This window comes from Ovis canadensis, chromosome X, assembly GCF_042477335.2.
Source record: "Ovis canadensis isolate MfBH-ARS-UI-01 breed Bighorn chromosome X, ARS-UI_OviCan_v2, whole genome shotgun sequence".
NCBI lineage: Eukaryota > Metazoa > Chordata > Mammalia > Artiodactyla > Bovidae > Ovis > Ovis canadensis.
This window is the reverse complement of record NC_091727.1, coordinates 57,349,966-57,377,879: the sequence shown is the minus strand read 5'-3', so window position 1 is coordinate 57,377,879 and position 27,914 is coordinate 57,349,966. Positions and strand designations below refer to the sequence as shown.

The 27,914-nt window shown below is 52.9% G+C and overlaps 3 protein-coding genes across 3 annotated transcripts; 1 reads left to right on the top strand and 2 right to left on the bottom strand.

Annotated features, from left to right (window-relative positions):
• The first annotated feature begins 1,170 nt into the window (after positions 1-1,170).
• PLP2 (proteolipid protein 2) lies at positions 1,171-4,421 on the top strand. Its single transcript, XM_070290034.1, has 5 exons — positions 1,171-1,568; positions 2,624-2,776; positions 2,882-2,977; positions 3,713-3,803; positions 4,001-4,421. The coding sequence occupies exons 1-5, from the start codon at positions 1,473-1,475 to the stop codon at positions 4,021-4,023; spliced, it is 459 nt and encodes a 152-aa protein (XP_070146135.1). The 5' UTR covers positions 1,171-1,472; the 3' UTR covers positions 4,024-4,421.
• Positions 4,409-13,503, bottom strand: PRICKLE3 (prickle planar cell polarity protein 3). The gene is made up of 9 exons (XM_070290033.1): positions 13,315-13,503; positions 11,750-11,835; positions 10,685-10,868; positions 8,671-8,784; positions 8,214-8,351; positions 7,197-7,400; positions 6,918-7,104; positions 5,856-6,155; positions 4,409-5,275 (listed from the first exon to the last, which is right to left on the bottom strand). Exons 1-9 carry the CDS (start codon positions 13,354-13,356, stop codon positions 4,671-4,673), a joined length of 1,860 nt encoding a protein of 619 aa, XP_070146134.1. The 5' UTR covers positions 13,357-13,503; the 3' UTR covers positions 4,409-4,670.
• Positions 13,504-15,118: 1,615 nt separating this feature from the next.
• On the bottom strand, positions 15,119-27,242 carry SYP (synaptophysin). The gene is made up of 7 exons (XM_070290032.1): positions 27,207-27,242; positions 25,996-26,061; positions 24,755-24,879; positions 21,447-21,642; positions 20,561-20,752; positions 18,926-19,256; positions 15,119-16,738 (listed from the first exon to the last, which is right to left on the bottom strand). The coding sequence occupies exons 1-6, from the start codon at positions 27,240-27,242 to the stop codon at positions 18,930-18,932; spliced, it is 942 nt and encodes a 313-aa protein (XP_070146133.1). The 3' UTR covers positions 15,119-16,738; positions 18,926-18,929.
• Positions 27,243-27,914: the final 672 nt, after the last annotated feature.

Here is a 27,914-nt window from a genome sequence, read left to right as displayed (position 1 = left end):
CTCTGATGTGGAAGAGAGTTTGTTCTGTTCTAGAAACTCAGTCATGGCCTCACATAGTTGGAAAGCACACACTCAGCCCTGGGAAGGGTATGCTTCATGCCTTCCACTATCCAATCTCTTTCAGCCACCTGGACTGAGGGCAGCCCCTTATTTGGTTTTGTGGGACCCAAGGTTCAGGGGGGAAAGCAGGCAGGCCCTTGAGTTGAACCATCCTGGCCTTCCAGCCATGGCTCTCCTCACCTCAAATGAGAATGAAACCAACACCCACTCTGGAGAGAGTGTGCCAGAGGAGCACACCTTGGGGGAGATCCTGATTCCATTATCAGGTGCAGGTCTCAGACGCAGAAATTGAGGCTGAGTCAGGAGAAATTACTTGCTCAGGATAACTCACTCTTCAAATGTCATCAGCCTTTTCACCCAGTCTGGCACCCAGGAGCCTTCCCCTCCTTGTGCCAAGCTGATGGCAATAAATAAAACTGTGCTCCTTCCGCATTCTTCATCTAAGACCAGGCTGACAGACCCTCTACTTAGAACCAGGAAACAGAAGCCCAACACTTGGGGCCAGGACTTCCCTAGAATTGCAGAACAGAGAAACAGACCCTGGGCTCTGACACTGTTAATAACATCCACTCTTCATTTAGGGAGCAGCGTGATGCTCAGCAGGCTTTGTTCTCTCTCAGCCTGGCAAGGTCTCATCCCCATCTAAGAAGTTTATTCCACGATCCACCACATTTTATCCACAATCCTGAAATCCAAAAAGCTTTGGAAACCAACATATTTCCCACAAGTTGGGCACCATTTGGTTACAAAACTTGACCTGACTTAACCAGGAACAATTTTTTGGTCCTGTCTTATCCCACTTACTGTGAAGGTCCACATCATTCCTTGAGGAAATATTAACATGTGTGTGTTTTTTTTTTTTTTTTTTTAAAAACGAGGCAGTCTCAGATCCCCCTGAGTGTTCAATAATACCTTGTATGCATTGGGAAAATTTTCCAAACTCTGAATTATTCTGAATTCTGTAAACATACTTGAGTTTAACCTTGGCCTGGGCAGTTTTTACAGCTAAGGAAACTGAGGCATTCCCTCCCAAAGCCAGATCTCCACGGTTCTGAGGCAGTCCCAGGCGCATTGGTATTCTAAATGCGTGAAGGGTCTCTCCATTATAACACAGTTCTGGTTCGCAGAACTGCCAAACTGGCGCCCCTGAAAACTGGGCGCCTTGGGGGCTGAGAGCCCAGCGGGGAGAATCCTTGGCGGGCGGGGCGAGGGGGCTTCCGGGGCGGTGGCCACCTGGCCCGACTCGCTTAAGCCCCGCCCGCTTCTGCTTTGCGCGGTGATTCACTCCCTCCTTCGCCCCGGGGGCCCCCTTCCCGGCCAGACGGCTGGCAAGACGGCTGGGTGTGCAGCGTCCTCGTAAACACGAGCCAGCGAGCAGGTCTTCTGCGCCTCTTGGGACTCGGGTCCACACCATGGCGGATTCCGAGCGCCTCACCGCCCCCGGCTGCTGGGCCGCCTGCACCAGCTTCTCGCGCACCCGAAAGGGATTTCTTCTGTTTGCTGAGATTGTGAGCGTCCCGGGACTGGCGGGTGGGCAAATGCGGGGTGTGGTGGCAGCAGCACGCGGAGCGGGGCAGCTCCGGGGGAGGCAGGCGCGCGGCCGGGGGCTCTCGGCAGTGGAGCGCCAAATGGGTGGGTTGATGGCAGAGGCCCGAAACCAGGGGCACACGGAGGGCCAAATCAGTGAGGTCTTAGAGAAGGTGGTCAGGAGCTGCTGGCCCACGCGGTCAGGCAAGAGGCCCACAGGGCGTATGGCGGGCTTGGTGGAGAGAGACCCAGTAGACTCATCGGTGGACTCCTGGAAGGTGTCCCCAGGTCCTGGGTGTTGGGGGGACATCCTGTGGCAGGGCGTGGCGCGGCCTGGGCACAGGCGGGCGGGCTGGCAGAGCGCCCAGGGGCGGGACCTGTTGGGGTGGGGCCCCGCGCGCTCTAGTCCTGCAGGGTAGGGTGACTAGCTCTCCCCCAGTTCTTCCTAGCCCCTCTGTGGTGGGGCAAGGTCTTTAGCTATCTGGGCTGCTCAGGAGCCTCGGTTTCCCGTACTTCTCAAAGTGGGCGCCTCCTTTGAGTCCTTTGTAAAAGGTGCAGCGCCTTTAACGGAGCCCTGCCCCTCGGGTGTTACTCTCACTGATTCTCAGAGAGGTTGCTGGGGGAACTGCATGTCGCACCCTGTCAAAGCCCTGAAGCTGGTGCCCCGAGTGCTGGAGGCAATACAGGGCATCCTAGAAGGAAAAAGATGGGAAACCGAAGCACCCAACTTTACCTATTAGCTGGATGTTTGTGGATAAGTCACTTCACATCTCTGTGCCTCACTTTCCTCAGATATAAAAAATAAAGGTACTAATAATAGTACCCAGTTCACTAGGTTATTGTGATGACTGAGTGAATTAATACTTGTGCAGCTCTTAGAACAACATTTGGAACACAGTGTGCACACACTAAGAGTTTAGCTATTGCTATTTGTCATTTTCCCAGTCCTGAGTTTGAGATGATCGCCCGCCCCAATTGAAACCATTCCCCTCAGCCCTGGGAGTTGACTGAGGCCCCCTTTCACATGTCCTTCCAGATACTATGCCTGGTGATTCTGATCTGCTTTAGCACCTCGACATCAGGGTACTCTTTCTTGTCGGTGATAGAGATGATCTTTGCCGCTGTCTTCTTTGTTGTCTACATGTGTGACCTGCACACCAAGATACAGATCATCAACTGGCCTTGGAGTGTGAGAAAGGGGCCACAATGGCAGGGCTAGGGAGGGATACCGGAAGTTGTGATTGTGGGGGGCAATTCTGAATGCTGACTTCCCTCTTCTCCCTACACCTCACAGGATTTCTTCCGAACCCTTGTAGCGGTCATTCTCTACCTGATCACCTCCATTGTGGTGCTCGTTGAGAGAGGAAACAACTCCAAAATCGCTGCGGGGGTAAAGGCTGTGGAGTCAGCTTCTAAGCACAGAGAGAAGGGTTTGAGGATCCTTGGGCTATTTCTGCCCCTGCTTCTGCCAGAAAGTGTGTGACTCACAGTAGGTCACACTTGTCCTCAGGGCCTGCAGGGAAGTCAAACTGAGGCCCTGGTTTTCCTCCCCAAATCATCATTTGCTGTAAAGAGCCATCCCTTGTCTGACACAAGGACTTTTGTGCGAAGCACATAGAGGTGGAAGCACAAAACACTATCAGTGTCAATACATTAGACTAAACCATCTGGTAGACCTTTGTTTCAATGCACAGTATGAATGGCATCCCCTATATGTGGGGCCTGGCTTCCCTGGTGGCTCAGTAGTAAAGAATCTGCCTGCAATGCAGAAGACCTATGTTCAATCACTGGGTCGGGAAGATCCCCTGGAGAAGGGAATGGCAACCCACTCCAGTTATTCTTGCCTGGAAAATCCCATGGATAGAGTCGGACATGACTGAGGGACTAAACAACAATAACATATATTGGGCCACTGTGTCGCTGTACTGTGTTGAGATGTATTAGGAAGGAGGAGGGTGGGGTAGAATCCAGTCTCTGGTCTTTCCCCAGGGCTCTCTGGGATCCCCACCTGCGGCTTTAACCATCATCCCTGCACGGGCTAGTCACTGGAGGTGGTGGATACAAGGAGATAGGAGGCTGGGTAGGCTGACCAGTCTAATCTACCCTCCCTCACTCCCATCCCCAGGTACTGGGCCTATGTGCTGCAGGCCTCTTTGGCTATGATGCCTACATTACCTTCCCCTTGCGGCAGCAGAGACATACAGCAGCCCCTACTGGTAAGTGTGTGAGTGTGCTGGGGGTGTTGCTAAGGGGGCTGAGAAGAAGATGGGTTTCCCAAGGGGCATGAATGCCAACTCTGTCTCTTGTTGGTACTTAAGGCTTTAGTGCCAATAAGTACCATAAGCTTCAGTATTCTTATCTGTAAAACAGGCATATGGATCCAGCTAATGCTTTCTCTCTTTTCCTCTTGCAGACCCTGCAGATGGCCCGGTGTAGGTGAACTCTCTTCATTTCTCTCAGCAATCTGCAAATAACACCTCTATTGAAATAACTCCTCCCCACCCCTACAACACTCCCAGTCAACTCCCAGCTCCCTATTGAGGTAAAAGTGCCTTTGTCATGGAATTTGTCTTCCAGCCTGCCAGTCAACCCTCCTGGGTATGGCTGCCTCTATGCGTGTGCCTAGGGTCCCCTTCTGCAGTATCCAAACAGAGACATCAGTTCTGCCTGGACAATGCCCCACCTAAGTCACAAAATAACGAAAGAGGGTACCTCAGATTTCAGACTCCAGGCCTCATGTTGTAACCCACTCTAAATAACCTCTTCAGTATGTGTAGGGGGTGGTGGTGTTCCGTGGAGCAATAAATAAATACTATGCAGATTATTAGAACGTATGATACTGAATAAATTAATCCTTTGATTAAATGTAGATAAATCTCAAACATCAGTAGGGGGAAAATTGGGGAGGGGGGATGCTGGAGCAAGGAGGTAAAGAAGACAAGCCTGTTTTACAACAAATATTAAATTAGTAATACAAACAGACAAAGGAGGGAGGAAGGAAGGGGATCAATGACTTAAGTTGGGGTGTAGGTCTTCATCTACACTGGCTTGAGAATGAAGCCCCCCCCAGAACTGTCACTCCTTCAAGCCACAACGCAGTTCTTATCTCTGGCCTGTCGAGACATTCCTGGGCGAGAATTCCCAGGGAGCTGTGGAGATGGGGAGTTGGTGGTCTCAGCTACAGTGTCTTGAGCAAGCACTGGCCTGCACAGGTGCGGGGACAGTGGGATGCGTTCCCCTAGGAAGTAGCCGTCCTCCTCTGAGGACTCGGAACTGGAACTGGAGGGTGAGCTGGAGCAAGATCCTGAGTCTGACCCTGATCCCAAGTCACACTGATGGCGGCGACGTCTGCCAAAGTGGCAGCGGTGGTGGTGATGGTGGTGGTGATGATGGTGGTGGTGGCGGTGGCGGCGACGCGAGGGGCCCCTGGGCGGGGGGCTGCGTGGTCTGCGGCGCTGGGCTGGGGGCGCACTCAGGGTCCGCCGAGGGCCTCCCTCAGACACCAGAGGGTCACGGAAGCTGACACGAGGAGCGCTCTGGCGACCAAAGGCACCATCTTCTGGTCGTGGATCCGGCTGGCTGGGAGGCCCCAGGGGTGGTTCGGGGACACTGCGGAGCCCCAGCTCAGGCATGGAGTGGCGGTGGGGAGCCCCTCTCAGAAAGTGGGTGGGCTCCTCAGGGCCTGCAGCTGAAAAAAGATGGAGAGTCGCCCTATACCTCCTGCTCCACTCCCACCCCACCCAGGAGAGGCCACTGGGAAGGACCTTCTCTCTCCCCGATCAAGACTGGGAAAATGGGGGCAGGCATCGGGGTGAGGCAGAAAGGTGGGGAGTCCAGGAAATATGAGGCCTTAGGCAGGTTCTGGGTGGAAGTGAAAGCAGGAGTAACAGGACTGGATTGGCGTAGGGGGTGTGGCCAGGGGTGGGGGTGCGGCCTCTGGTGGAAGGGGCGTGGTTTGGATGGAGCAGAATCCGGGCAGGGTAAGGGAGCAGAGGGTGAGGGGGTAAGGGAGCAGAGGGTGAGGGGTCGAGGGTTTGGAGGAGGAACTTGGGCTCAAGCTGGGACAAGTTGAGGTAGGAGAAGGGCCCTGCACAAAAGTGGGGTGGAACCAGGATTCACCTGGGGTGTGGTTTGGGCTGGAGATTAGGCCTGGAATGGTTTGGGGATGGAGCCAGGACTGAGATGGGGGTAGGGCCAGAGATGCCAGGATGAAGGGCCCGGGCTGGTCAAGGGGACTGGACAGGGTTGGGGGAGGTGGGGTGGCTCACCAGGCGCTGCCTCGGTGTTGGTGCCTTTGGTGGTAGTCTCAGATGCCCCCTCCACAGCAGAAAAGGAGGCTGTAGAGGCTGTGAGAGGTGTGGAGACCGTGCTTGCACTCCAGCTGCGGCGGCTGTGCCCTGGAGCCATGGGCTCAGACCCCAGGCTGCAGGCTCTTGAGCAGAAGATTAGGCCACGGCGTGGCAGGAAGGGGCGGCCCAGGAGAGCTCGCCCGCAGCGACTACAACAGAAGCAGCGCTCTGAGGCGTGCCAGTGCTGGCCCTCATAAGCCATCTGGCCTTGGTCCAGGCCTGCAGGGATGGACAGGAGGGGGAAAACTGAGGCAGAGCCCTCAGGCATATCCCTATCCCTACTGAATGGGAGCCCTTCTTGGGAATCTGGGGCAGGGTTCCTGAAGATACCCTTTTCCCCTACCTCTCCAGATTGGGGCCCTTCCTCACCCTCCTCTCCTGGAAACTGGTTGATAAATGTCTCCTTTGCTTCCCTTTCTTTCCCCAGGTAGCCCCTCCCAGAGTAGAGGTGGGTATTAGACTCTAAGATGTGGGTCAGGCTTAGACAATAAGAGGTGGCTTCAGGTGGAAGGAGAATGGAAGGTAGACCTGAAGAGACTTGGGTGGTGGCAGCAGGACAGAAAAGGTAGGGCGTGGCTTTGGTGGGAAGGGAGTAGATCTTAGAAGGCTGGGTCTGGCTTAGAAGGTAGGGTTTATCTAGGCTGATGGAGGAGAGTGTGAGAGAACAGGGCATAGCTTAGAGTAGGGGCTAGGTTGAGAGGGTAGGAGAGTAACTTGGAGGGGGGTGCTAGAAATTAGAGGGCACTCTGGGGGTGGGCCTAGATATGTAGTGGTGCCTAGGGTAGCTGAGTTTAGAAAAGATGGCATGATGGGGGACATCAGTAATGGAATTGCAGTGAAGGGTATAGGGCTACAGTGCTGGGGCTAGAATTAAAGTATGGGGTATAATGGGAGATGGGGCCTGGAAGACAGAGGAATCCTGGGGGTGGGGCTATGACCCAGCTGTCCATCCATCACCCAGCCAGTCCCATGTTCACCCACCAATGTGCTCCCCGCAGCCATCACAGTACTCCGCGTGGCGGGCCTCATAGCAGGCACAGCAGTGGGGGCGACTCTGACGCATGACATAGCGCTGCCCCCCGAGCGATGCTTCACACTCAAAGCAGCAGAAGTGACCCATGTGCCAGTGCCGGCCCTCGGCTTCCGTGCATTCAGGGGAGAAGATGATCTGGCGAGCAAAGGCCATCCGTGGCCATCAGAAGGGTCTGCCCCTGGCCCTGCCCACCCTCCATTCCCACCATTGGGCAGAAAGGCACAAACCTCATCACAGGCTTGGCAGCGTGGGCGCAGGCGTTCGGCATGGTGGCGACCACAGTAGACCTTGCCAGCATGGTAGAAGTAGATGAGGTCCACCAGCAGCTCCCGGCACGTGGAACACACAAAGCACTGTGGGTGCCAGCATGCACCTAGGCCTGCACGGCTGGCAAACACGGCAATGTCCCCACCTCCAATCTGCTTCCCACACTGTGAAATGACAGGTGAACACTGTCACCATCACCAAGATGGTCAGATGCATGGGGGTTAGCCAAGGTGTGTCACACCTGGGCCTTCCCCATGGCCTATGTGACCAGCCCCATCCAGGGGGTAACTTCAAGATAGGCCCTGCCTACATGGCTGGGGGTGAAGGTGGGAGCAGGAGCCTTTAGACAACAACCCTGCTCCTGGGGAAAACCACAGAGACAGGCCCTATCTCTTGTGGGTGGCTTCAAAGGTAAGTCTCGCTTTTAGGGGGTTGGGAAAACCATAGAGACAGGTCAAGCCCAGTTGGGGGACCTCTGGGCAACAGACCTCACCTAACAATAAGATCTAAGGTTAGAGTCCACCCACCAGGGGGGGCCTCAGAGACAAATTCCACCCATCGCCCAGCTTTGTGGGTTGCCCTGCCACTGTGGGTTGGTTCTTAAGAACAAGTCTCGATCATAAGAGGGCCAAAGAGATAGCCCACATCCCATGTCCACAGCATGGAAGGGAGAAAATGAATAGAGGTCTACTAGGCTCTCCTTAGAGGCAGACCATACCTGACATGGGATCTGAGAAACAGGCCCCAGTCCACCAGGGGGCCCTACAGACAGACCTGGCTGGTCAGGGAGGCCTTAGATATGGTCCCTGCCCAACAGCAGAACGTGAGGAAAAGACCCCACCCACCAGAGGGGACACTAGACAGACCACTAGGGCTTAGGTGGCCAGCCTCATCTTCCCAGGGCCTGGGAGATGGGTCTGCACCCAAAGGCTTGGAGCAAAGGCACTGCTTACTCACTGAGACCCTCCATGGCTCACCTCCTCGCAGATGGCGCCAGTGATGGTCACGGGGAAGATGCGCACGGTGCCACGCCCCAGATTCTCCCGCTTCCGCTGCTGGCTGAAGGCTCTGAGCTCTTTTTTCTCCTCCTCTTCCAGTGCTGTACAGTACTGTGCCTGGAGTAGCAGGGGTCTTCCAGGCTCTTCCCCTGAGGCCTGCCCCACCCCGACCTTCTCCCAGATTTCATCCTTGCTCAGAAAGTTTACTTCTAGGCTTTTGTATAGGTACCTCAAACACCCACCCCTTACTTCTCCCAAGGCCCAGCTGCGGTTTTTACCAAGGACTGTCCCCTGATCGCCCCTGCCTGTCTAGGCCTATCCCCTCACATCAGTTCACCTTTCCTCCTCTGAGCCTGCCCACTGCTTTCCAGCTCCCAGCATTTGTTCAGGCCATGCCCCCTACCCGGCATGCCCTTCCTGTCTTCTGCCTCCTCACCTCACTGTCATGTGGGGGCAGCTGGTGCAGCAGCTGCTTGATCCTGTATTTCTCCCCAGGACTGTTGACATAGGGGACCTTGTCTTCTGGGAGGCAGCTGAAAAATTGGTATACCTGGAGGGACATAGGGGATGGCCGAAAATAATTGAGAATAGAGGCGATGCAGTGGGGTGGTTGTTGTTCAGTGGCTCAGTTGTGTCTGACTCTTTGTGACCCCATAGACTGCAGCACCCCAGGCTCCCCTGTCCTTCACTATCTCCCAGACTTTGCTCAAACTCATGTCCGTTGAGTCAGTGTTGGTGGATCCCTACTTTTCTGAGAAAATTAAAGTCATCAGGAGGGAACTTCTACTGACCCCTCTCCATTTCTCCTTCCTAGAGGCCAGATCCTTCCTGCCATCTCTCAAACATACTAAGAGTTCCTTAATGTCTTGACCCTTCATCTGATGCTTCACTTTTCTTTCCCCATTTATAGCAAATTTCCTCAAAAATATATGCGTTTGCTATTTCCATTTTGTCTCCTCCCATTCTCTCTAGACCCCACTCCAGTCGGGCTTCTCCGCCTCCTCTGTCTCTGTCCCTCCTCCAAAGCTATTCCTGTCATAGTCATCGATGATATCCAGATTGCTAAACTCATTTCTCAGGTCTCAGTCTTCATCCAGTTTGACCCATCAGCAACACTGGACACAGCCAGTCACTCCCTGTTCCTGAAAACACTATGTTCTGTTAGCTTCCACAAGACCACAGAGCCCTGGGTTTGCTTCCTCCTACCTTATTGACTGCTCCTTCTCTGTCCCTCTTTTGGTTCCTCCTCAGCTAGTTGATCCCTAAATGTGGAAGGGTCCTTAGTCTCAGTCCTTGGTCCTCTTCCCTCTGTCTACCTTCAGTTCTTTGGGAATCACATCCAACTTCATGGCTATAAATACCATCTCCTGGCTAATGCCTCACAAATGCATATCTCTAGCCCTGTGACTTCTTGTTGAGTTCCATTTTCATGTGACCACTCAGATGTCCAACGGGCATCTCAAACTCCAGACAGCCAAAACCAAATGTATGCTCTTAGCCTTCAAACTTGCTCCTGCCTTGGCCTGCCCCATATCAGTCAGTCCATCCATCCTTTGTGTCATCTTTGACTCCTCTCTCATACCCACAAGAAAATCTTCTAAGCTCCAGTTTTAAAATATAACTAGACTCTTGACTACCTCTCACTACTTCCACTGCCAATGTCATGATCAGGATCAGTCACCTGGACCACTGCAGTTGCCTCCTCTTCGCTAATCCCCTGCTTCCATTCTCACTCTCACAGTCCATTCTCCACTCAGCAGCCAGAGGGATCCTGTTAAATCCTAAGACAAATCACATCCCTTCTCTGCTCACAAGCCTCTGGTGTCCTCTCGTTCATTCAAAGTGGAAGTCAAAGTTGTGTCCATGGCCCCACCATCTCTGACCTCATCTCCAACCACTGGCCCCATTGCTCACTGTGCTCCACATACACTGGCATCCTCACTGTTTCTCACACATGCCAAGCACACTCCTGCATCAGGGCCTTTGCATCAGCTTTTCCCTTTGCCTGGATTGTTCTAATCTCTGATATCTGCATAGCTCACATCCTCACCTTATTCAGGAAGCTCAAACATCATACTGTCACAGAGGCTGACCTGGGCACCTTATTTACAATTCCAACATCTCTGTCTCTCCCCCACTTCCCTGCTCTATTTATTCCATAGCTCTTCTACCATTTGACATATGAATCAATGGAAATATGGTGAATGAAAAGTGCTGGGATAAGGCCTGAGGTAAGGCGAGAACAGGAGTGGGGTGATCAGGTCCTGAGGAACTGGCCCAGCCATCAATCAGGGTTCCCTGCTAGATCACAGAGGGGTCAGAAGGACATGCACAGTCTGACCACATATTCTAGTGTTTCTCTGGAAATAGGTTCCCACCTGAGTGTGTGTGTGAGTATGTGTGTGTGAATGCCCACTGGTGAGCAAGAGTGGGTGGTGGCGTTTGGTCACCTGCTCAGGCTTGAGACCAGGGGGCACCCAGGCATACTCCTCTGAGGCACAGCCTGAGTCATCATCGGAGATGGAGTGGCGCTGAAAGTCTGAGATTAGCCGACACATGATGCGTTCCAGGTCCACAGGCACTGCGTGCACGGCATGCTCCTCCCGCGGGCATTTGCAGTGCTGGCAGATCTTTCTGAGGGGGCGGGGATGGGGGTCAGTTCCTAAGGGATAGCCCACTGGGACCCCCCCCCTTGGCGGCCTAAGGAAGTCTAACCGGAGGGCCAGAGATACGCAGATTATCGCCAGCAAAAGACTTGGAGCCTGAGAGGGCTCTGGGCTTGGAGGCGGTGCAGAGCGGACGTGAGGCTGTGAGCCAAACCACTGTGGGGGAATGGGCGGCGGCTGTGAAGGGCGGAGCGGCCACCTGGGCTGGGAGCTGCGAGCGGGGCTGTGGGCCTGGCCAGAGGATGTGAAGCGAGTGGTGGGGCTGTGGGAGGTCTCCGGGCCCTGACTTTCAGCACTGGGACTTGGGTCACACTCTCCTGGCAGCGGACCTGAGTAGGGGCGGGGCTGAATCTGAGACTGGAGTTATAAATCTAGGGGTTTCTCCTCAGGACTTTGGAAGTTGTTGGGGGAACTTTTCCTAGAGGTGGGGTCTAGCTTGTGCTGAGGCTCTGAACTCGTGAGGAGGTCGGGCTCGGAGCCCGTGAGTAGGGCTCTGTCTGTTGTATTCTATGGGAGCTTTTGGGTACAGGGCTTCACTAGGAAGATAGGACCTGGGTGTGGGAGAGTTCAGAGCCCAAGAAGGGGGCCAGAGGTCAGTGGGCGGTGCTCAGAACCCGGGACCCAGGCTCTCCCTAGAGACAAGGCTCGGAAACTAGGAGGATACTTTTGGGGGCGGGGACATGTAGTAGGCGGAGATCTCCTGGGAACGCAACAATTAGAACTGAGTCTGGCGAGGGAGGGGCTCTGGACCTGAACTTTCTCGAAGACCCGGCTCCAGGCAAGGGGAGTGGCCTAAGTCTCGGTGGGTTGCCCTAAGGGCAGGACCCTGACGAAGGCAAGGTCACCTACCTCCAGCCGTGTAGCAGGAAGCCGGGGCACTGCTCCCTGCAGGAGTTGCAGGGCTGGCCGCGGTCTGGGTCCTCTGCCTCTGGAGGCTGTAGTGGGCGGGGACAGACGCGGGACCGGGCGAGGTGCGCGAGGGCGGGGAGGGAGAGAGAAATCAACGCCCGCCTCTCCATTCCAAGGACAGCAACCACAGGCCAGGGCCTGTCCCACCAGGGCAACGCCAGGCAGGCTGGGACAGAGCCCAGAGCAGAGGGGGACACCACCGAGGTAGAGGCGGGGCAGCTGAGGATACCTCCCTACATGCCCCCCTTTCAGGGGAGTTTCTCCTCCCTGGGCCAGCCTCGGACTCCCCTCACCCAGCCTGGACACCTCCCACGAGCCTCCGAATCCTTCAGGCCTCAAAACGCCTGAACTCAGAGTACTCTCCCCACCAGAGCAGAGACCCTAATCTGGGTGTCTCTTCCCAGGCCTCATCTCACTGGGCCCCTTCTCCACTCAGGAACCAGCAGCACTCCAGTTCCACAGGTTGGGAGTCTGAGACCCCATCCTTACTTGGTATCCCCATGTGAACCCTGTTCTATTTTCAGAAGCTCAAGAGCTCTTCTGGAGAAGGCAATGGCACCCCACTCCAGTACTCTTGCCTGGAAAATCCCATGGACGGAGCAGCCTGGTAGGCTACAGTCCATGGGGTCAGGGAAGAGTCGGACACGACTGAGCGACTTCACTTTCACTTTTCACTTTCACGCATTGGAGAAGGACATGGCAACCCACTCCACTGTTCTTGCCTGGAGAATCCCAGGGATGGCAGAGTCTGGTGGGCTGCCGTCTATGGGGTCGCAGAGTCGGACAGGACTGAAGCGACTTAGCAGCAGCAGCAGCAAGAGCTCTTCCCCAAACCCTGGCTTCACCTTTTCAAACCCAAGGAAATGAGAGCCTTCTCTGGGATCTCAGGAGGCCCTTGAGCCATTCAGAAACTCATACCCCAAGAAGCCTTGGCCCTTATCCCTCATATCCTAGGGCTATTCACTCTTCTGGACCAGACCCCACCCAGACAGCCCCTCCAAAGGAAGACAGAGACCTTCCTATTTAGGAAGTCAAAAGCTCCGTGACTCAAGTGGAAGCCTGGAAGCTCTCTTACCCCCATATCCCAACCACTTGACTCTCAATATTCTGGCACCCCAGGAGTGTAAGGCCTCACCCCTCAGTTCACCTTCCACCCAGGTACAGGGGGAGGTCCCTTTCTTCAGAAGTTCAGGAGGCCTCTGCTCAATCTAGGACTTCAGGACCCAATCTTTTGGCTCTCAGAGTCCCCTCCCATAATTCACCTAAGAGGGGAGTGCACCAAGTCCCCTGCGTACTGATAAAGGTGTGCGGAAAGGTGATTAGGGAGCAAGGGCCACCAGATTTCTACGTTTCTTCATCCACATGCTTCCAGCAGCCCTCCGGTCTGGGAATCCTGGGGATGGGGATTCCCAGATCCTCTGTGGAACACCTCCTCTCTATCCCTTGCTTCCTCTCCTGGGTCTCAGTTTACCCCGACCCCCATTGCTGCCCCGAGTCTCGCTCACCGCACGCCCGGAGCGGCGCCTCCGGGACCCACGCGCGAACATGGCGCGCCCAGGCAGGGTCCAGCTGGGCCAGGTCAGGCGAACTGAATCCTTGTGGCCGTCTGGCCACCGTGCGTCCGGCAGGGGAGCTCTCGGTTCCGTAAACCTGACACCGGCGTAGGAGGAGCGCGCCCAGCGGGTTCCGCCCCTGGGCCTGTTGTCTCTCCCGGGCCAAGGCGCCCCCTGCCTAGAGGTGAGGGGCGCGCAGCCCAGGAGCGCCGTGCGCGACAGCTTCCCGGCACTCCTGCTTGGGCGGGAGCTGGGCCTCAGAAATCACAGCCCCCAGAACCCCAGGGTTCCATATGATCACTCACTAGATGTTCTAGGGCTGGAGGGCTCCATTGTGGAGGAGGGGAACTTGGAAGTGGTGACATGACTGCAAGGAGTGTGCGCTACAGTACTTGTATTGGCACTTTGTGTCAGTTTATCTTGGATGTTTATTTGGGGGATGGGTTAAAGCCACCTCTTGGTCCTCCCCTCACTGGTGATGATCTGAGGGTCTCTTTCCCTCCGATTAATGCTGCACGAACGGTCTCCAACCCTATTGCAGGCCCGTCTGGAAGCTAGACCTTGTTCACCCCCGCTCCCCATGTCCTTGCTCACAGCCTCTTTCAGAGAAAGCCAGGGTTATTTAAGATTTATGGGAAAGGGCTTAAACTGACTGGCCAGGTTCCGCGGCCCTCTTCCCATCCTTATAGTTCCAACTGCGAGGCCCTGTAAGTCCTTAGAAATATATTTTAAAGGCTTCTCTCCCCTGCTCCCCCTTTTCTCTCTCCAGGTATTCTTTCCCTGAGCTAGGAGTCTCTCCTTCGCCCTTTCAGGCTTCGCTATGCCTCAAGGTGGGAGGAGGGGGTCCCTGGCACACAGTCAGAACTCTGATGGTCGGCCAAGGTAGGCACCGCAACGGGCAGCGGTCCACCGGCCCTTCACGGTGGGCGCTGGGGACCCCACCCCTCACCCCCACCCCGCTACCCTACCCGACCCTACCCCACCCCGCCCAGGGCCCATTACGCAAACCCGGTCATTTCCCGCCCCTCCCTGCCCCAGGGAGGAGCCAGGAAAGGTTATGAAATGAATGAAGGAACTAACTAGTCTCCTTGGCGCCCCGCCTTCGCCTTGCTGCCTAGTCGGTCTCCCGGTTCTCCAGCAGAAGCGCAGGCAAGGAAACGGAGAGACAGCAGGGTCTGAAGAATGCGAGGCAGGTGACTAGAAAGAAGTCTCCTTGTGAAGCATGGGGATCCTATTTGAACCCTTTGGGGATTCAAGGACAGGGCTCCCCAGAGTCTGGGAAAGGGCCTGTCTAAGGAACCCAAATTAGAACCGAACTGTAGAGAGATTCAGTGGTAAAGAATCCGCCTGCAATGCTGGAGACACAGGAAGCTTGGGTTCGATCCCTGGGTCAGGAAGATACCCTGGAGGAGGAAATGGCAACCCACTCCAGTATTCTTGCCTGGAAAATTCTATGGACAGAGGAGCCTGGTGGGCTACTGTCCATGAGACTGCAAAGAGTCGGATGTGACTGGGCATTCAGTGGCCAGTAGTAGGGCAGTGGGCAGGGCTACTCTGAGTGTGACTTAGAACAATCGGCAAGCGAGGCTTCACAGAGGATGCAGCTCAGCAAAACACTGTTGGAGGGGCTGAAAATGGGGTTTCTTGAACGGTGTCCAGCAGGTCAGAGGTGGAGCTTTCTCTCACCTTCTTTTCCCTTTTTCCCCCGCCTCTGCAACACCCCCCCCCAAAGACACTGAGAAGTCAGAGCCGTGTGGACTAGGTGGTTGAGGAATTTATTTAGGGGAGAATTAATCATATTTGTTCTTCCTCGGGGAGGGAGTCTTCAAACAATATCCAAGGGCACGGGAAAGGGAGAAGGTCTGGAGGGGTGGGGGAGGGGCAACAGCCAGACAAAATGGCAACACACGATCACAGGCACTACAGACGCCACAGACACAGCAGAGGGCGCAGGATAGGGGCTCCAGACCGGGCCTCCAACCACCCCGGGAAAGAAGCGGGTGTGAAGGGAGGGAGGAGGCAAGGGAAGGGGGGAGAGAGGGTGGGTTGGCCCCACAGACCCTTTGGCTTTGTCCACTGATTGCCTAGCTGGCCCATCTCAGGGTGGGCAAAGGTGTGTGGGGGGTGCCTCTCTCTGGATCCCACCCCTTAACCTCCAAGTCTTATTTCTCAGCTCTTCCTGGGCCACCTCAGTCCCCAGCCTTGGCCAAAGATATTCCCCCCACCCCTAACAAAACCCATCCCTCAGCCCCAGCCAAGCCTCTCATCCTACCCTCCCCACTGCCAAGCCCATCCACTTTAAAATATATTTTCTTCACTGCTCCATTGCGGGGGCAGGGCTGCCCTTTTTGAAACCACCAGGCAGGCCCCACTATGAGCCCCCAACTGTCTAGAATCCTGACCATGACCTCACTCCAAGTTTGGCTCATTCCTGAACCCCACTTCTAGGCTTGCCCAAGGTCTGCCCCCTTTAGAATCAAACTCAGTCTATGGAATGTTCCAAGTCACACCCCTTTCATAGATTCTGGTCCCAATCCGAGACCCGCCCACTCTGGAGCCTCACCCACTGTCTAGTTCAAGCCCCACCCTCTCTAAAACCAGCCCTCAGCGTTTTTCTCTACCTGGTTCCTAGGTCTCAAGTCACACTCCTTCCTTAGAACTCTGTCCTACTCTAACCCCTGCTCACTGTGGGCCCTACCACTGCCTCACTCAAAGCTCCACCCCTTCTAGACCCCCACCCTCATCTTCCTTCCAAGCCCCATTCTAGAATGCTGTAGGGCACCCTTCTTCTTGAGACTCCAAATCCAGTGTCTGGAACCCAACCTATCTGCTTATTAGTCTCCTCTACTCTAGAACTCCTCTCCAAGACCACCTTGGGTCCCAGGCTCACCCAGTCTCTGCCTTTCTCCCCTCTTCAGTGTTGGATTTTCCCTAATGGCCCCTGTTCAGGAATTACTGGAGGAAATCAAGGCCAGAGTCAGGAGGAGGAGAGAGAGAAAGGAGAGATAGTCTGAACTCACACCCACCCTCCCCACGCAGCCTTCTGTCTCCTCCCTGTGCCCCTTAAAGAGTCCCCCCAACCTCAGGGCACAGGGCCAGGGAACAGATAGGGGCCAAAGGATGAAGGGGAATGGGTAGGGGTAAGAGAAGGGCCCACTCAAGATCGGGTCCTTAATGCACAAGGGGAGTGGAGCGGGGGCAGGGCTTAGACAGATAAATAGATATTTATATATAATATATATATATATAAACAGCAAAGACAGTTAAGGGTCTCCTGGCTTGAGGGGTGGAGACCTGGGGTGTAGGGGTGGTAAGTGGGGGCAGGCCTTCTCCTGAGCTCTTGCCTACCCACGGGGTCCTCCCAGGCTGCACTGACCTGTGGAGACAAAAGATATAAAAAGGAGAGGTGGTCTAGACACAGGTAGTGCCTTTAGGGAAGGGCTGGGCTGCTATGCCTCTGCCCAGGCTTTACCCTCTATCTGCCATGCCCTTCTTCCTTCACTTATAGTCTTGGGATCAGCTTCATCCCAGCTGCTCCTGTCGGGAAGATATACCTTACCTCCACTAGATTAGGTACCAAAGAAATTACGGTTTCCTTTTGGACTGGTTTCCCCTAATCCAAAAATATCTGTTAACAGGTACTGTTCTCCTCATTGCTGATAAACTACATTGAGCAGTGAAGATCCATATCTTTGTGGAGCTTACATTGTAGCAGGGGAGACAGAGAGACTTCAAACAATGATCATGATGTGTAAATAAGTTATCTAGTATGACATAAGGTGATAATAAGTGAAATGGAAAAACAAAATTAGACTGGAATGAGGGGTATTAGGAGTGCCAGTAGGGAAAGAAAGGTTGCTCTAGTAAGTAGGTAGTCAGAGAAGACCTCATTGAAGAAGTGACATCGGAATAAAGACTTAAGGAGGTGAGGGAATGAACCATGCAGATAACCAAGGAGAATTACATTCTGGGCAGGGAGCACAGCCGCCAGTGCAAGGGCCCTGGGGCGAGACCACATCTAGTGTGTTTGAGGAACAGCAAGGAGTTCCATGGGGCTTCAGTGGAGTGAGCAAGGGAGAGTGATAGAAGGTGATGTCAGAGAGATAGGTAATGGGGTCACATAGGACCTTGTGGTCAAAGTTGTGAGGACTTCAGCTTTGGCCCTGGATATTTTAAAATGATAGTAAAATGTTTCATGCTATGTTGTTTCAGTAAATGTTTCTTAACATTAGTAATGCTCTGATTTATCTACGGCATGAATTAGTCATGGGGACGTCCCCTAATCTAGTAGAAGAGATAGTAAATAAATATATAATTACAGACTGTGATAAAGAAAACATAGGGAAAGGTAAGAAAAGGGACTTGTAAGGAGTTGGCCAGGTAAGGTTATCAGTGTGTGTGGGTTTGAAACTCCAAGGAGAAAGCAAGTACCAAGAACATGAAGTTGGACTGGGCCTGACACATCGAGATGGCCAGTGGCTGGAACAGAGTCAGGGGGAGTGGTTGGGGATGAGAGGTCAGAGAAGTGAGGGGTGGGGCTAGATTGTGTAGGGCCTCGTGGGCCATAATGAAGGCTTTGGCTTTTAATCTGAGTGAGCCCCAGCAGAGATCTGAGTTCTGAGCACAGGAAGGCTGTGGCTTGACTTAGGATTTAACAGGGTCGTTCCCCAAGCTGTGAGCAGAATATAATGGGAATGGGAGTGGAAATCAGTGAAGAGGTCCAGGGGGACAGTGTGAAGATTATAGATATATTTTGAAGGTAGAGCCAACAGGAATTTTTAATGAATTGTATATGAGATACCTAATAAACTCCTCCCTGCCCTTTCCATCCTGGCCAAGTGCCAGAAGCTACCTCCACCTGTGTTGCCATTTCCTTGCCTTTCCCTCTAACGCCATCAGCCTGTCTCTATTTCCCATCTTCCCCTCTCATATGTGAGGGACATCTCGCTTCTCTTTAGGGTACCAACAAGGCAAGCAAGACTTTCCAATGCCCTCTGCTTCGCTCCGCCCCGCCCCTTTCCCTCTTGGAAATTCCACACCATCCCCCTCATCTCCACGGTTGCGGAGAGGTGGCAGATCTGTCACCTCCTTCCAGATTAGTAATCGCTGACCTTCATGATTCAAGCCCATTTACCCTCATCATCCACTGGCCTTATCATAACACATTGGCTAAGATCCACCTCCTCTTCCCTCCTCTGCGCCTGCGCCCAGCCGACTTTCCAATACGCAAATCCTCCTGTTATTACTCCTTTCATTGGTTGCTCTGTCCGTTTCGCTCTGTCCGTTTCTCTCCCCTCCCTTCTATCAGAGCAGCACTTCCACCTCTCTCCCATTGGCTCTTCATTCTGCCTATTTTCAAAAGCCACTCTTCTCCTCTCCACCATTGGCTAGTTAGTCGCCCTTAACATGTAGCTCCGCCTCTCTATTGGGGCCTTCGAACGGCCGTCCTTACTTGTCCAGCTAGCGTCCTAGGGACCATATATTCCTGCCTCTTATTGGTTCATTGACCCGCCCATCTCCTTTCATGAGCCCTCATTGGCTATCTCACCCATCTGTCACTCACCAGACTACATCTGATTGGAGAAGGATGTGGGTGCACCCTGAGGGCCGTAGCCTTGCTGCCCGTAGTCGCCCTGAGGCCCATAGCCACCGCCGCCGCTGCTGGCCGGCTGCCCGTAGTCTGGCTGATAGCCGCCCTGGGGCCCGTAGGAGTCCTGGGGCCCGTACCCGCCGGGGCCCTGCCCGTAGCCTGCCTCGCCATAGGCGTCCCCGGGCGCTGGTTGCTTCTCGGGGGCACCAGGAGGAGCGCGCAGGAATGGGGCGGCCCAGCCTGTCTCCTTGAACACGAACCACAGGTTGCCGACCCAGAGCACTAGGTTCAGGAAGCCAAACACCTGCGGGGAGACAAAGCTCTGCTGTCATCTAGCGCCCATTGCCCTAGTGGTCCCGGGGAACATTGAGACTGTTTGCATCGAGCTTGGATTCCCAGGCGCCCAGAGGGTGGTGGTTTCTGAGACCCTGACCCTCCGAGTCCCAGCACATGAATGTCTATGTGCAAAAAAATCACCTTGGTGGGGTGATTAGAATTCACATTCCCAGGGATGTACGTGCTTATGTATTTGCATATATACACATTTGTACATGTACAGAATAGAGTAAATGAATCTAATTTTGTAAGATATAGTAAAATGTTAAGCATAACATTTTATTAAATACGTGGGCATAACACTAATAAACACATATACACACATATGTATATACATATATGTATAAAGTACATAAATGGGATTTTCCAGGCAAGAATACTGGAGTGGGTTGCCATTTCCTTCTCCAGGAGATCTTCTTGACCCAGGGATCAAACCCGCGTCTCCTGTGTCTCCTGCATTGCAGGCAGTTTCTTTACCACTAAGTCACCAGGGGCTTATGTATAAATACATATGTGTAAAGTATATAAATATATGATTTATACTAAAACAAAGATATGGAATTTGTATAAATATGTAAATGTAATTCAGTTTGGGGCCAGAAAGTAATATTTCTACTTTACAGTTGAGGAAACTGAGGCCCAGAGAAACTAAGTGGCTGGAGGTCTGATAGCCAGCAATTGACAGAAAAAAATTGGAACCTTAGCATCTGTAACACTTGTATACGACTTACCATGTGCCAGGTCCTTTTCTAAGCATTTTGTATGTTATTATTGCACTAATCAACTCTTGTTTTCCATTTATATGCTCAAACTGAGGTCTGAGAGGCTATCTATTGATAGTTACAGGTTATAGAACTTTCTAGTGGCAGAACCGGGATTTTAGCTCAGCCTGAGTCTGGCCAGTAGGGGGCGTCCAGATGAGAAACATTTCAAGTTATTCTTTCATTTTGCTTGTAAGGAAACAGGTCCCTAGAGGGTACTCACTGAGTTGCCAGAGATTCTACATGACTAGGCTGAGCCTGGGATCCAGGACCTAACTGGACAGAAAATTTCATGCCCCCCTTTTGGGAACAGTTTGTGGTGTCACAGTGATTACAATTACTATCTCATCCTTCAAGGCTCTGTTGCTTGCATGCCTCCTCCAAGGCGCCCTCTCAGATTTCTTTGGAATTCTCCTCTCATTTTTTTCTTTCCAACACTCTTCCTCCCCATGCCAGATTAAGTTTCCCAGCCACCCTCCCCAGCTGTCTCAGCCAGCTTCCCAGGACTTACCACTGAGGTGTTGAGGCCAGAGGTCACAGGGTCCCTCAGCTCCTTGCATGTATTCCCTGGCTGGTGGCAGACATGCATCCCCTTAATAATGTTCTCTGGGTCTGTGGCCATCTTCACGTCTGACAGCCCCTTGGCCCAGGCCGATGAGCTAACCAGCCACATGAAGGCAAACACTGCCGTGGCCAGAAAGTCCTAAGACAGGCAGGGGAGAGGGATACAGCACCATGAGTGGGCTGCTTCATGCTGGGCTGTTGGAGCCTCCTCAGATCACAGGCTTTCTTGGGAGGGCAGGTCCCCCAGAAGAGGCTTGTCTCTCCCTTGCCTTTCCAGCTCTTGAAGCCCCCAACACTCACTTGAAGGTGGCCCTTCTTGCTTGGACGTGCATGTGTGTGTGTGTATGTATGACACAGAGGGTGTGAGAGTGTGATTGTGGTATCTGGGGTGTGTGTGTGTATGAGGAGGGTTCTGTGAGTTGGTTGTCTAATCTGTGGCAAGTAGTGTGTCTTTCCACGTTTGTCTGAATGTGGAGATTTGTGTTATTTTGTATCTGGAATGAGGGTGTATGAGTACCGCTGTATAGGAACCAGTGTGTCTGTGTGGTGTGATGGATGACAAGCATGACTGATGTAATGAACCTCTGTGTGCTCCTTTCTTTCATCTAGACTGTGGGGTTTGGTGAGAGGTGGTAAGTTTCCAGGTGTCTGGGATTCCGTGTGGGCTGTAGAGTGTCCCTGTCACTCTATGAGTCAGTGTCTCTGATGCTCGTAGCAGCAGTGCTTGCGTGTGAGCCTGTCTGGAATTTGGTGTGGCCTCTGAAAATGGCTGTGTCCCCAAGGCTCCATGTCCCCTGGCCCCTGCATGCATGTGAGTGGCTGTGGGAGCTCACCAGCATGGGCCCTTTGTTGTTCTCTCGGTACTTGTTCTGCAGGAAGATGTAGGTAGCCAGAGCCCCCATGGAGTAGAGGAAGGCAAACACAGCCACGGTGACAAAGAATTCAGCTGATGAGGAGTAGTTCCCCACCAGGAAGATTTTTTTAGGGTCCCCTTGGCAGGTGGGTGCCTCAAAGTACACTTCGTGCAGCCTGTGGAGAGAGGTGGGCAGGTGTGGCCTAGGCCCTAAGAACTCCCTTCCCCTCCCCCCTCCCCAGTCATGGGGCCTCCCAGATTCTGACATGGTCCCAGGAAGAGGAGGAGATAACCATTCATGAGCACCTACTGTGTACCAGTCACATTTCATTATTTGTTGTTGTTTGGCTTTTATGGTTGTACTACAGGGCTTGTGGGATCCTAGTTCCCTGACCAGGGACTGAATCCGTGCCTTCAGCAGTGAAAGCTAGAGTCCTAACCACTAGACCACCAGGAAAGTCCTGCAGTCACATTTCAGTGATTGCTGAGAACATCCTGGTGAAATAGGTGTTATTCAGCCCCTTGGTTATTCATAGAACACACCAGGCACCCTCCCACCCTAGGATATTTGCGCTAGAATGCTCTCCTAGATATCTCATATCTTACCCACTCCATCTCCTTCAAGCTTTGCTACACTGTGAGGTCTTCTCAGTGAGGTCTTCCCTGATCTATTTAAAATTAAATCTAACCATTCCCTCCCAGCACTCCTTAGCCTCTTCTTTACTCCATTTTCTCTGTAACTGTGATACCCCTGGACATACCATGTATGTTACTTTTTTCCTTGATTTTTGCTGTAAGTACAAGAGGGCAGGGCTTTTTCCTTGGTTTTGTTCATTGTTGTGCCCTTAAGTCCCGGAACAGTGCTACCACATAGTAGGCGCTCAGTAAGTATTTATTAAATGAAATATGTGGAGGCAGAAACAGGCTCCAAGAAACGCACTGACTTGCCTAAAGTCACACAGCTGGCATGGGAATGACAGAATTGGGATCTGAATCCTGTGTTTTTTCCCTATGTCATGTTGACTCTTCTCTCCACCTCACTTCAGGTCCTCAAAAGAAAAACAAATGTGTACACAGCAGAGGAGAGCCCAGAGACTACAAGATAGGAGGAGACGGACAGAAAGACAGGAGGGTAGAAGGGATGCAAGAACAGGATGGGTGTATGTCAGGTGTGGGTGGGGCGGGTAGGGGCAGACTGGGAAGACATGTGGTGTGAGGGAAGAGGGGTCATAAGGAAGAATGTGTGTGGGGAGAAAGACTGGAGTGACGTCCCTGAGCTCCGACCTCAGGTTGGGGGGCAGGATTCTGAGATAAGCAAATGGTGACGGTGCCCTCTATAGCAAAGGCCCTAAGGGAAGGGCTTAAACGTATTGATCAGCTCTAAGCATTTTACATAATTGCCTCTTTTAAGGACTCTCCCCAACAATTCTCTAAAGGAGGCATTATTATACCTGTTTTACAGAAGAACAAACCAAGGCTCTGCAAGACTAAGTTACTTATCTGGGGCTGCAAGGCTGCTAAATGATGGAGCTAGGAGTTGGGTCTGGTTTGAGTTTTTGGGTTTCTAGGGGGAATGTGGAGTCCTTAAGGGGGGTTATTGGGGCAGTGGCAGGGATGGTCAAGGGGAACATAGGCTAAAGATTTTTTTCCCTGACAGACTTGTGGGTAAAGGGCAGATCCTCAGGACCTGAGGCTCTAGGCATGGTAGGTGTTGGGGGCCATACATTTTTGTGACCTTCTAGATTCCAAAGTGGAGAAGGCAATGGCAACTCCCACTCCAGTACTCTTGCCTGGAAAATCCCATGGACGGAGGAACCTGGTAGGCTTCGGTCCATGAAGTTGCTAAGAGTCGGACACGATTGAGCAACTTCACTTTCACTTTTCACTTTCATGCACTGGAGAAGGAAATGGCAACCCACTCCAGTGTTCTTGCCTGGAGAATCCCAGGGACGGGGGAGCCTGGTGGGCTGCCGTCTATGGGGTCGCACAGAGTCGGACATGACTGAAGCGACTTAGCAGCAGCAGATTCCAAAATATCTCATGCTGCAACCCCTACTCGTTCCCCAAACTACCTTAGCTTCTGTGAGCTGGTGGATCCCTGATTCCCATGCCCCCTCCCCAGCCTCTCAGACCGTGCCTCCCTGGCGCTTTTCTTTTGATTATTGCTCAGGGCCACTGCTGGACTATCCTCTCTTCAGTCTTCCCTCTCACCTTGGATGATCTCCTGAGCCTACATTTACCCTTAATGCTCAAAAATCCCTAATTTCCAACTCAATCCCTGACCTCTTTCCTGAGTCCTTTAAACTTCTTAATTTCCCTTATTTTAACAAACACTTATGGAGTGCTTATTGTGTGTCTGGCACTGTGCTAAGCATTTTACAAGTATTAATTCACTTAGTATGTATCATAACCCTGTAGGATGAGTATTATTATCCCCTTTTATAGGTGAAGAAATGGAGACATGGAGCAGGTATGTGACTTGTCCTAGGAGTGGAAAAGCCTCAGGAGCCTCCATTGAAATTGTTCCTGTAAGTCTCTGTCTTTCCATGGCTAGGAGGGAAGCCTCTCCATTAGGGCAGCCACTTTGCCTGCTTGTGCTCACTCTCATGTACCTAGCACCCAGCATACGGTAAGAGCTCAATAATTCTCAGAACTACTTAATTGGGTTTAATCTTTCTCTATGGCTAAGCAGCACCCCCTCATTATTCTCTATCATAAGACCCTGCAGGAGGATCTCTCCTCGGATTTCTCCAAATCTGCAATTATCTTTATTAATTTGTTTATTTGTTATAATGTTGGCTCCACGAGGGTAGGGAGCTTGGTCTGTTTTATCCCCAGCACTTTGAGCAGTACCTGACATACAACAGGTTCTCAAGATATTTATATGGAATGAATGAATGGGAATTAAATAATAATATTGGCTAACATTACTATCCTATGGCATTAAGGATACATATATGTGTGTGTGTGTGTATATATATATATATATATATATATATATAATTTTGAATCTTATTTATTGCTAGTCTCCTGTCCCTCCCCTTCACTAGAACATAGCCAGAGGGCAACAGCCTATGCCTGTCTTGGTCGCCACGTGTCCTGGATGTCCAGAGCAGTGCCAGGCACAAGGTAGGTGCTCAGTGCATGCGCAGTGACCTGAGTGGGTGTGGTCTCCCGAGGTGGAGGCTGGGCAGGAGCCTCTGGGGTGGAGGTGTTGGCCAGTCCCAACCCCCCACCCCCATCCCAGGCCTGTCAGGATCCCAGGGGTGGGCTAGAGTGGGGGCACACCTGAAGGGGTACTCGAATTCGACCTCGATGTTGAGGTCACTCTTGGTCTTGTTGGCACAGTCCACACTCAGCTGGAACTCCCCACTGTAACTGCCGCATGTGGCAAAGGCGAAGATGGCAAAGACCTTGGGCAGTAGGGGTGGGGATGGCCACAGTGAGCCTGTGTGCACGTGGGATGGGGCTGCCCTCCTCTGGACAGATCAGGACCCAGTATAGGCAGCAGCAGATGGACTAGTCCCCACCCCCACCCCCTAATCAGGGCTCATGGGGCCCAAGGACAAGCTGATTAGAGGGGTGTGACTATCTCTTCCAGTCTTTCTCCCACTGTCTCTCTTGGGCTCTACATCTCAACAATGCTCTGATTCCCCTTGTTCTGTCTCAGTCTCTATTTCTCTCTCTGTCTCTCTCTCTCTCTGTATTCTGCCTGTCTCTGTTGTCCTCTGTGTCTCTAGTTCTCTCAGTCTCTCTCTCTCTGTCTTTGTCTTTCTCAAATATCTCTGTCTGTTTCTCGCTCTACTTCTCTAGTATCTATGTAAGGCTCTTTCTGCCTCTTCTCTCTCTCTCTCTCTGAATGTATGTCTCTCTGTGTGTGTGCCTTTCTCTTTCTTGGTTTGTCTCTAACTCCCTGCTTTGTCTCTGACTCATTGTCTCTGTGGTGCTCTCTCTGTCTCCCTCCTGCCTTTCTGTTTATCAATTTATCTCTTTCTCTTTTTGCAGTGGGTCCCTTCTTCTTCTATCTCTTTCTCTCCCCACCCCACTTTTCTTCCTCTCTTCCTGTGTCTGTTTCTCTTTGCATCTCTGTTCATCTTTCTCTGTCTCCCATTTCTTTGTGTGTATCTCTATCTTTTTTCTGGGTATTTCCATCTCTGTTTCCATCATTCCTGATCTCCCATTCTCTCTGTCTCCTTCACTGTCTCTGGGTTTCTCTGGCTTTGTGTCTCTCCCTGGAGAACCAGCTTCAGGCTTCACCTCCCTTGCCCCTCTCTCACCTCAGGAGAGGAAGTAGCACATCACAATATTCCACTTCATGATGTGGGTACCCTTGACCTTATGTGATGTTACATCACGGCCCATCCATTCTCTGGCCCCAGTGCCCTGGGACTTCACCCTGGAGCCCAATTTCCCCATACCCTTTACCCCCCACCCACCCATCTATTCCTCCCTCCCCATCCATACTCCACCTCTGCTCTTCCGAATCCCAGTACCTCCCTCTTTCTCCCCACAGCTCAGACCACACTCACCCATTGCAGAACCTTCACAAAGCCGAGGGGCTCCTTGACCACCCGGAACTGACCCCCAGCCACCAGCTGAGGAGAGAAGTAGTGGGGAAGGGTGGGGTTGTTGGGGATGGAGAGGGAGGTGAGGGACAAGGCCACCAGGCAATAACCCCTGGGGATAAGGCATGTGATCTCAGGGAGAGAGTAACGTTTGGAGAGAAGGTGAAAAGGAGAAAGTGACACTTTCAGGAAGGTGTGAGTTCAGGGTCTCTGAAGAAGATCCCTGGGGTTCAGGGAGATGGGGAGAGAGATGGTAGAGGGGTTCAAGGATGAGGAAGGTGGGGATGGAGTCAGGACTAATTAAGGAAGGAGAGAAGGTTTGAAATCGTAAAGATGAGTCAGATGGCAAAGGGGATCAGGCGGAGAGAGTGAGGAAGGAGTTGGGGTTCATTAAGGTGGGGGAAATGGTCTTGGCTGGTGAAGGTGAGTCAACAGGGAGGGAGCTGGGTTGGCTAGGGTGGGGGAGGGGTCTGCAGCGGTAAAGGTGAGTCAGATGATGGTGGTGGGGTGTCTGAGATGATGAGGATGGGGAAAGGTTAGTCCTGGTTAGAGGTGGGCGAGGTTCTGAGGTGGTGAAGAAGAGTGCGATGGCAGAAGGTCTGGACTGATTAAGGTGGAGGAGAGCTGGGACATGGCTTCACTGTGTATGTGCTGGGGGAAGGGAGACTAGGGGTTTGGGAGAAGCGAAACCGATCGTCCCCCTTGGTCTGCTCTGGGGGAAGAGGTGGTCGTCTACCAGGGTACCATCTGGAAGGGTCTGGGAGGGGCAGGTGTCAGCCCTCCCTTGCACCCCCGCCCCCACTCCTTCTGTCGCTCTATTTCCTAGCTCATCCGCAGCACCCCCCCAATCTTCCTTCCATTCTCCCTTCCCATCCCTCCTTGCCTATACCCTAGCTCTAAGACCCCTCTTCTTCCTCTCTCGCCTGTAAAGAAATGGCTTCTGGCTGCTCCCGCTGCGGCAGTGAGGACAGCCCTCGCTGCGGCAAAGGGCGCACTCCTTTTCTCCACCTCCCCTTCCCTCCCCTCGTCTGCCGCAGACCCCAGCCCCAGAGCCAGGGACCAGGCGTCCGCTGCTAGAATTCTGGCCACCACCTCTAAGAGTAGGCAGATTCGCTGCGACCCGGGCTAGGAGGCCGGGCAGCGGCGGGCTCTGTCCGCGGTGCTGGAACGCGTACCTGATTCACCACGTCCATGTCGGCCAGCAGCAGCATCAGCAATGCGGGGGGCGGGAGGCGCCTGCTGGCAAGGGCGGGCGCAGGGCGCGGCGGGGGCGGCGCGCGATCGTCGGAACAGCCCAAGCGGCCGCAGCTCCGCCCCTCGCACCCCCGCCTCACTCGCCAAGGGAGCCTGCGCACAGCGGCCGTGTCTAAATCTCACTGGTCGCCATTCCAGCCGGGAGGTTGGAACCGTGAGAATTCCCTGGGAAGGTCGTGATCTCTGAAAACACGGCTAGAGATTTGGGGAGGTGGACCGTTCCGTCCTACAGTAGGACAGTTTGCCAGCCCTTTACTGAATTTGTTGAATGTGTTCATTTATTTAATCCTTAGAACATCCCTATGTGGTAGGGACCATTGTCCCCATTTTTACAGGTGAGGAAAATTAGTCCCCAGAGAGGTTAAGCGACTTGTATAAGGTTACCCAGCTAGTTACTGACAGTGCCCAAAGTCCCTGAAATTTCTTGAGAGTTTCTTCTTTTCTGCATTTTCAACACATTAAAAAAAACCCACCACCCTCCCACTCCAACTATCTCCCCTGTTTCTCTCTTCCTTAGTCAAAGTGTTGTTTTGACTAAGGAATAACTTAGTCAACTCCCTACTCCAACTCTACACTTGTTCAGTTCAGTTCAGTTCAGTCGCTCAGTCGTGTCCAACTCTTTGCGACCC

Excerpts from the sequence above, each read along its gene's own strand:
- PLP2 (XM_070290034.1), top strand. The coding sequence starts at position 1,473 with ATGGCGGATTCCGAGCGCCTCACCGCCCCCGGCTGCTGGGCCGCCTGC. Across the intron at positions 2,978-3,712 it reads ACTCCAAAATCGCTGCGGGG|GTACTGGGCCTATGTGCTGC; the intron begins GTAAAGGCTGTG and ends TCCCATCCCCAG. Across the intron at positions 3,804-4,000 it reads ACATACAGCAGCCCCTACTG|ACCCTGCAGATGGCCCGGTG; the intron begins GTAAGTGTGTGA and ends TTCCTCTTGCAG.
- SYP (XM_070290032.1), bottom strand. The coding sequence starts at position 27,242 with ATGCTGCTGCTGGCCGACATGGACGTGGTGAATCAG. Across the intron at positions 21,643-24,754 it reads GAATTCGAGTACCCCTTCAG|GCTGCACGAAGTGTACTTTG; the intron begins GTGTGCCCCCAC and ends CTCTCTCCACAG. Across the intron at positions 20,753-21,446 it reads ACAACAAAGGGCCCATGCTG|GACTTTCTGGCCACGGCAGT; the intron begins GTGAGCTCCCAC and ends TGCCTGTCTTAG.
- PRICKLE3 (XM_070290033.1), bottom strand. The coding sequence starts at position 13,356 with ATGTTCGCGCGTGGGTCCCGGAGGCGCCGCTCCGGGCGTGCG. Across the intron at positions 11,836-13,314 it reads GGCGCCGCTCCGGGCGTGCG|CCTCCAGAGGCAGAGGACCC; the intron begins GTGAGCGAGACT and ends CGCCCACTACAG. Across the intron at positions 10,869-11,749 it reads TTCCTGCTACACGGCTGGAG|AAAGATCTGCCAGCACTGCA; the intron begins GTAGGTGACCTT and ends CCGCCCCCTCAG.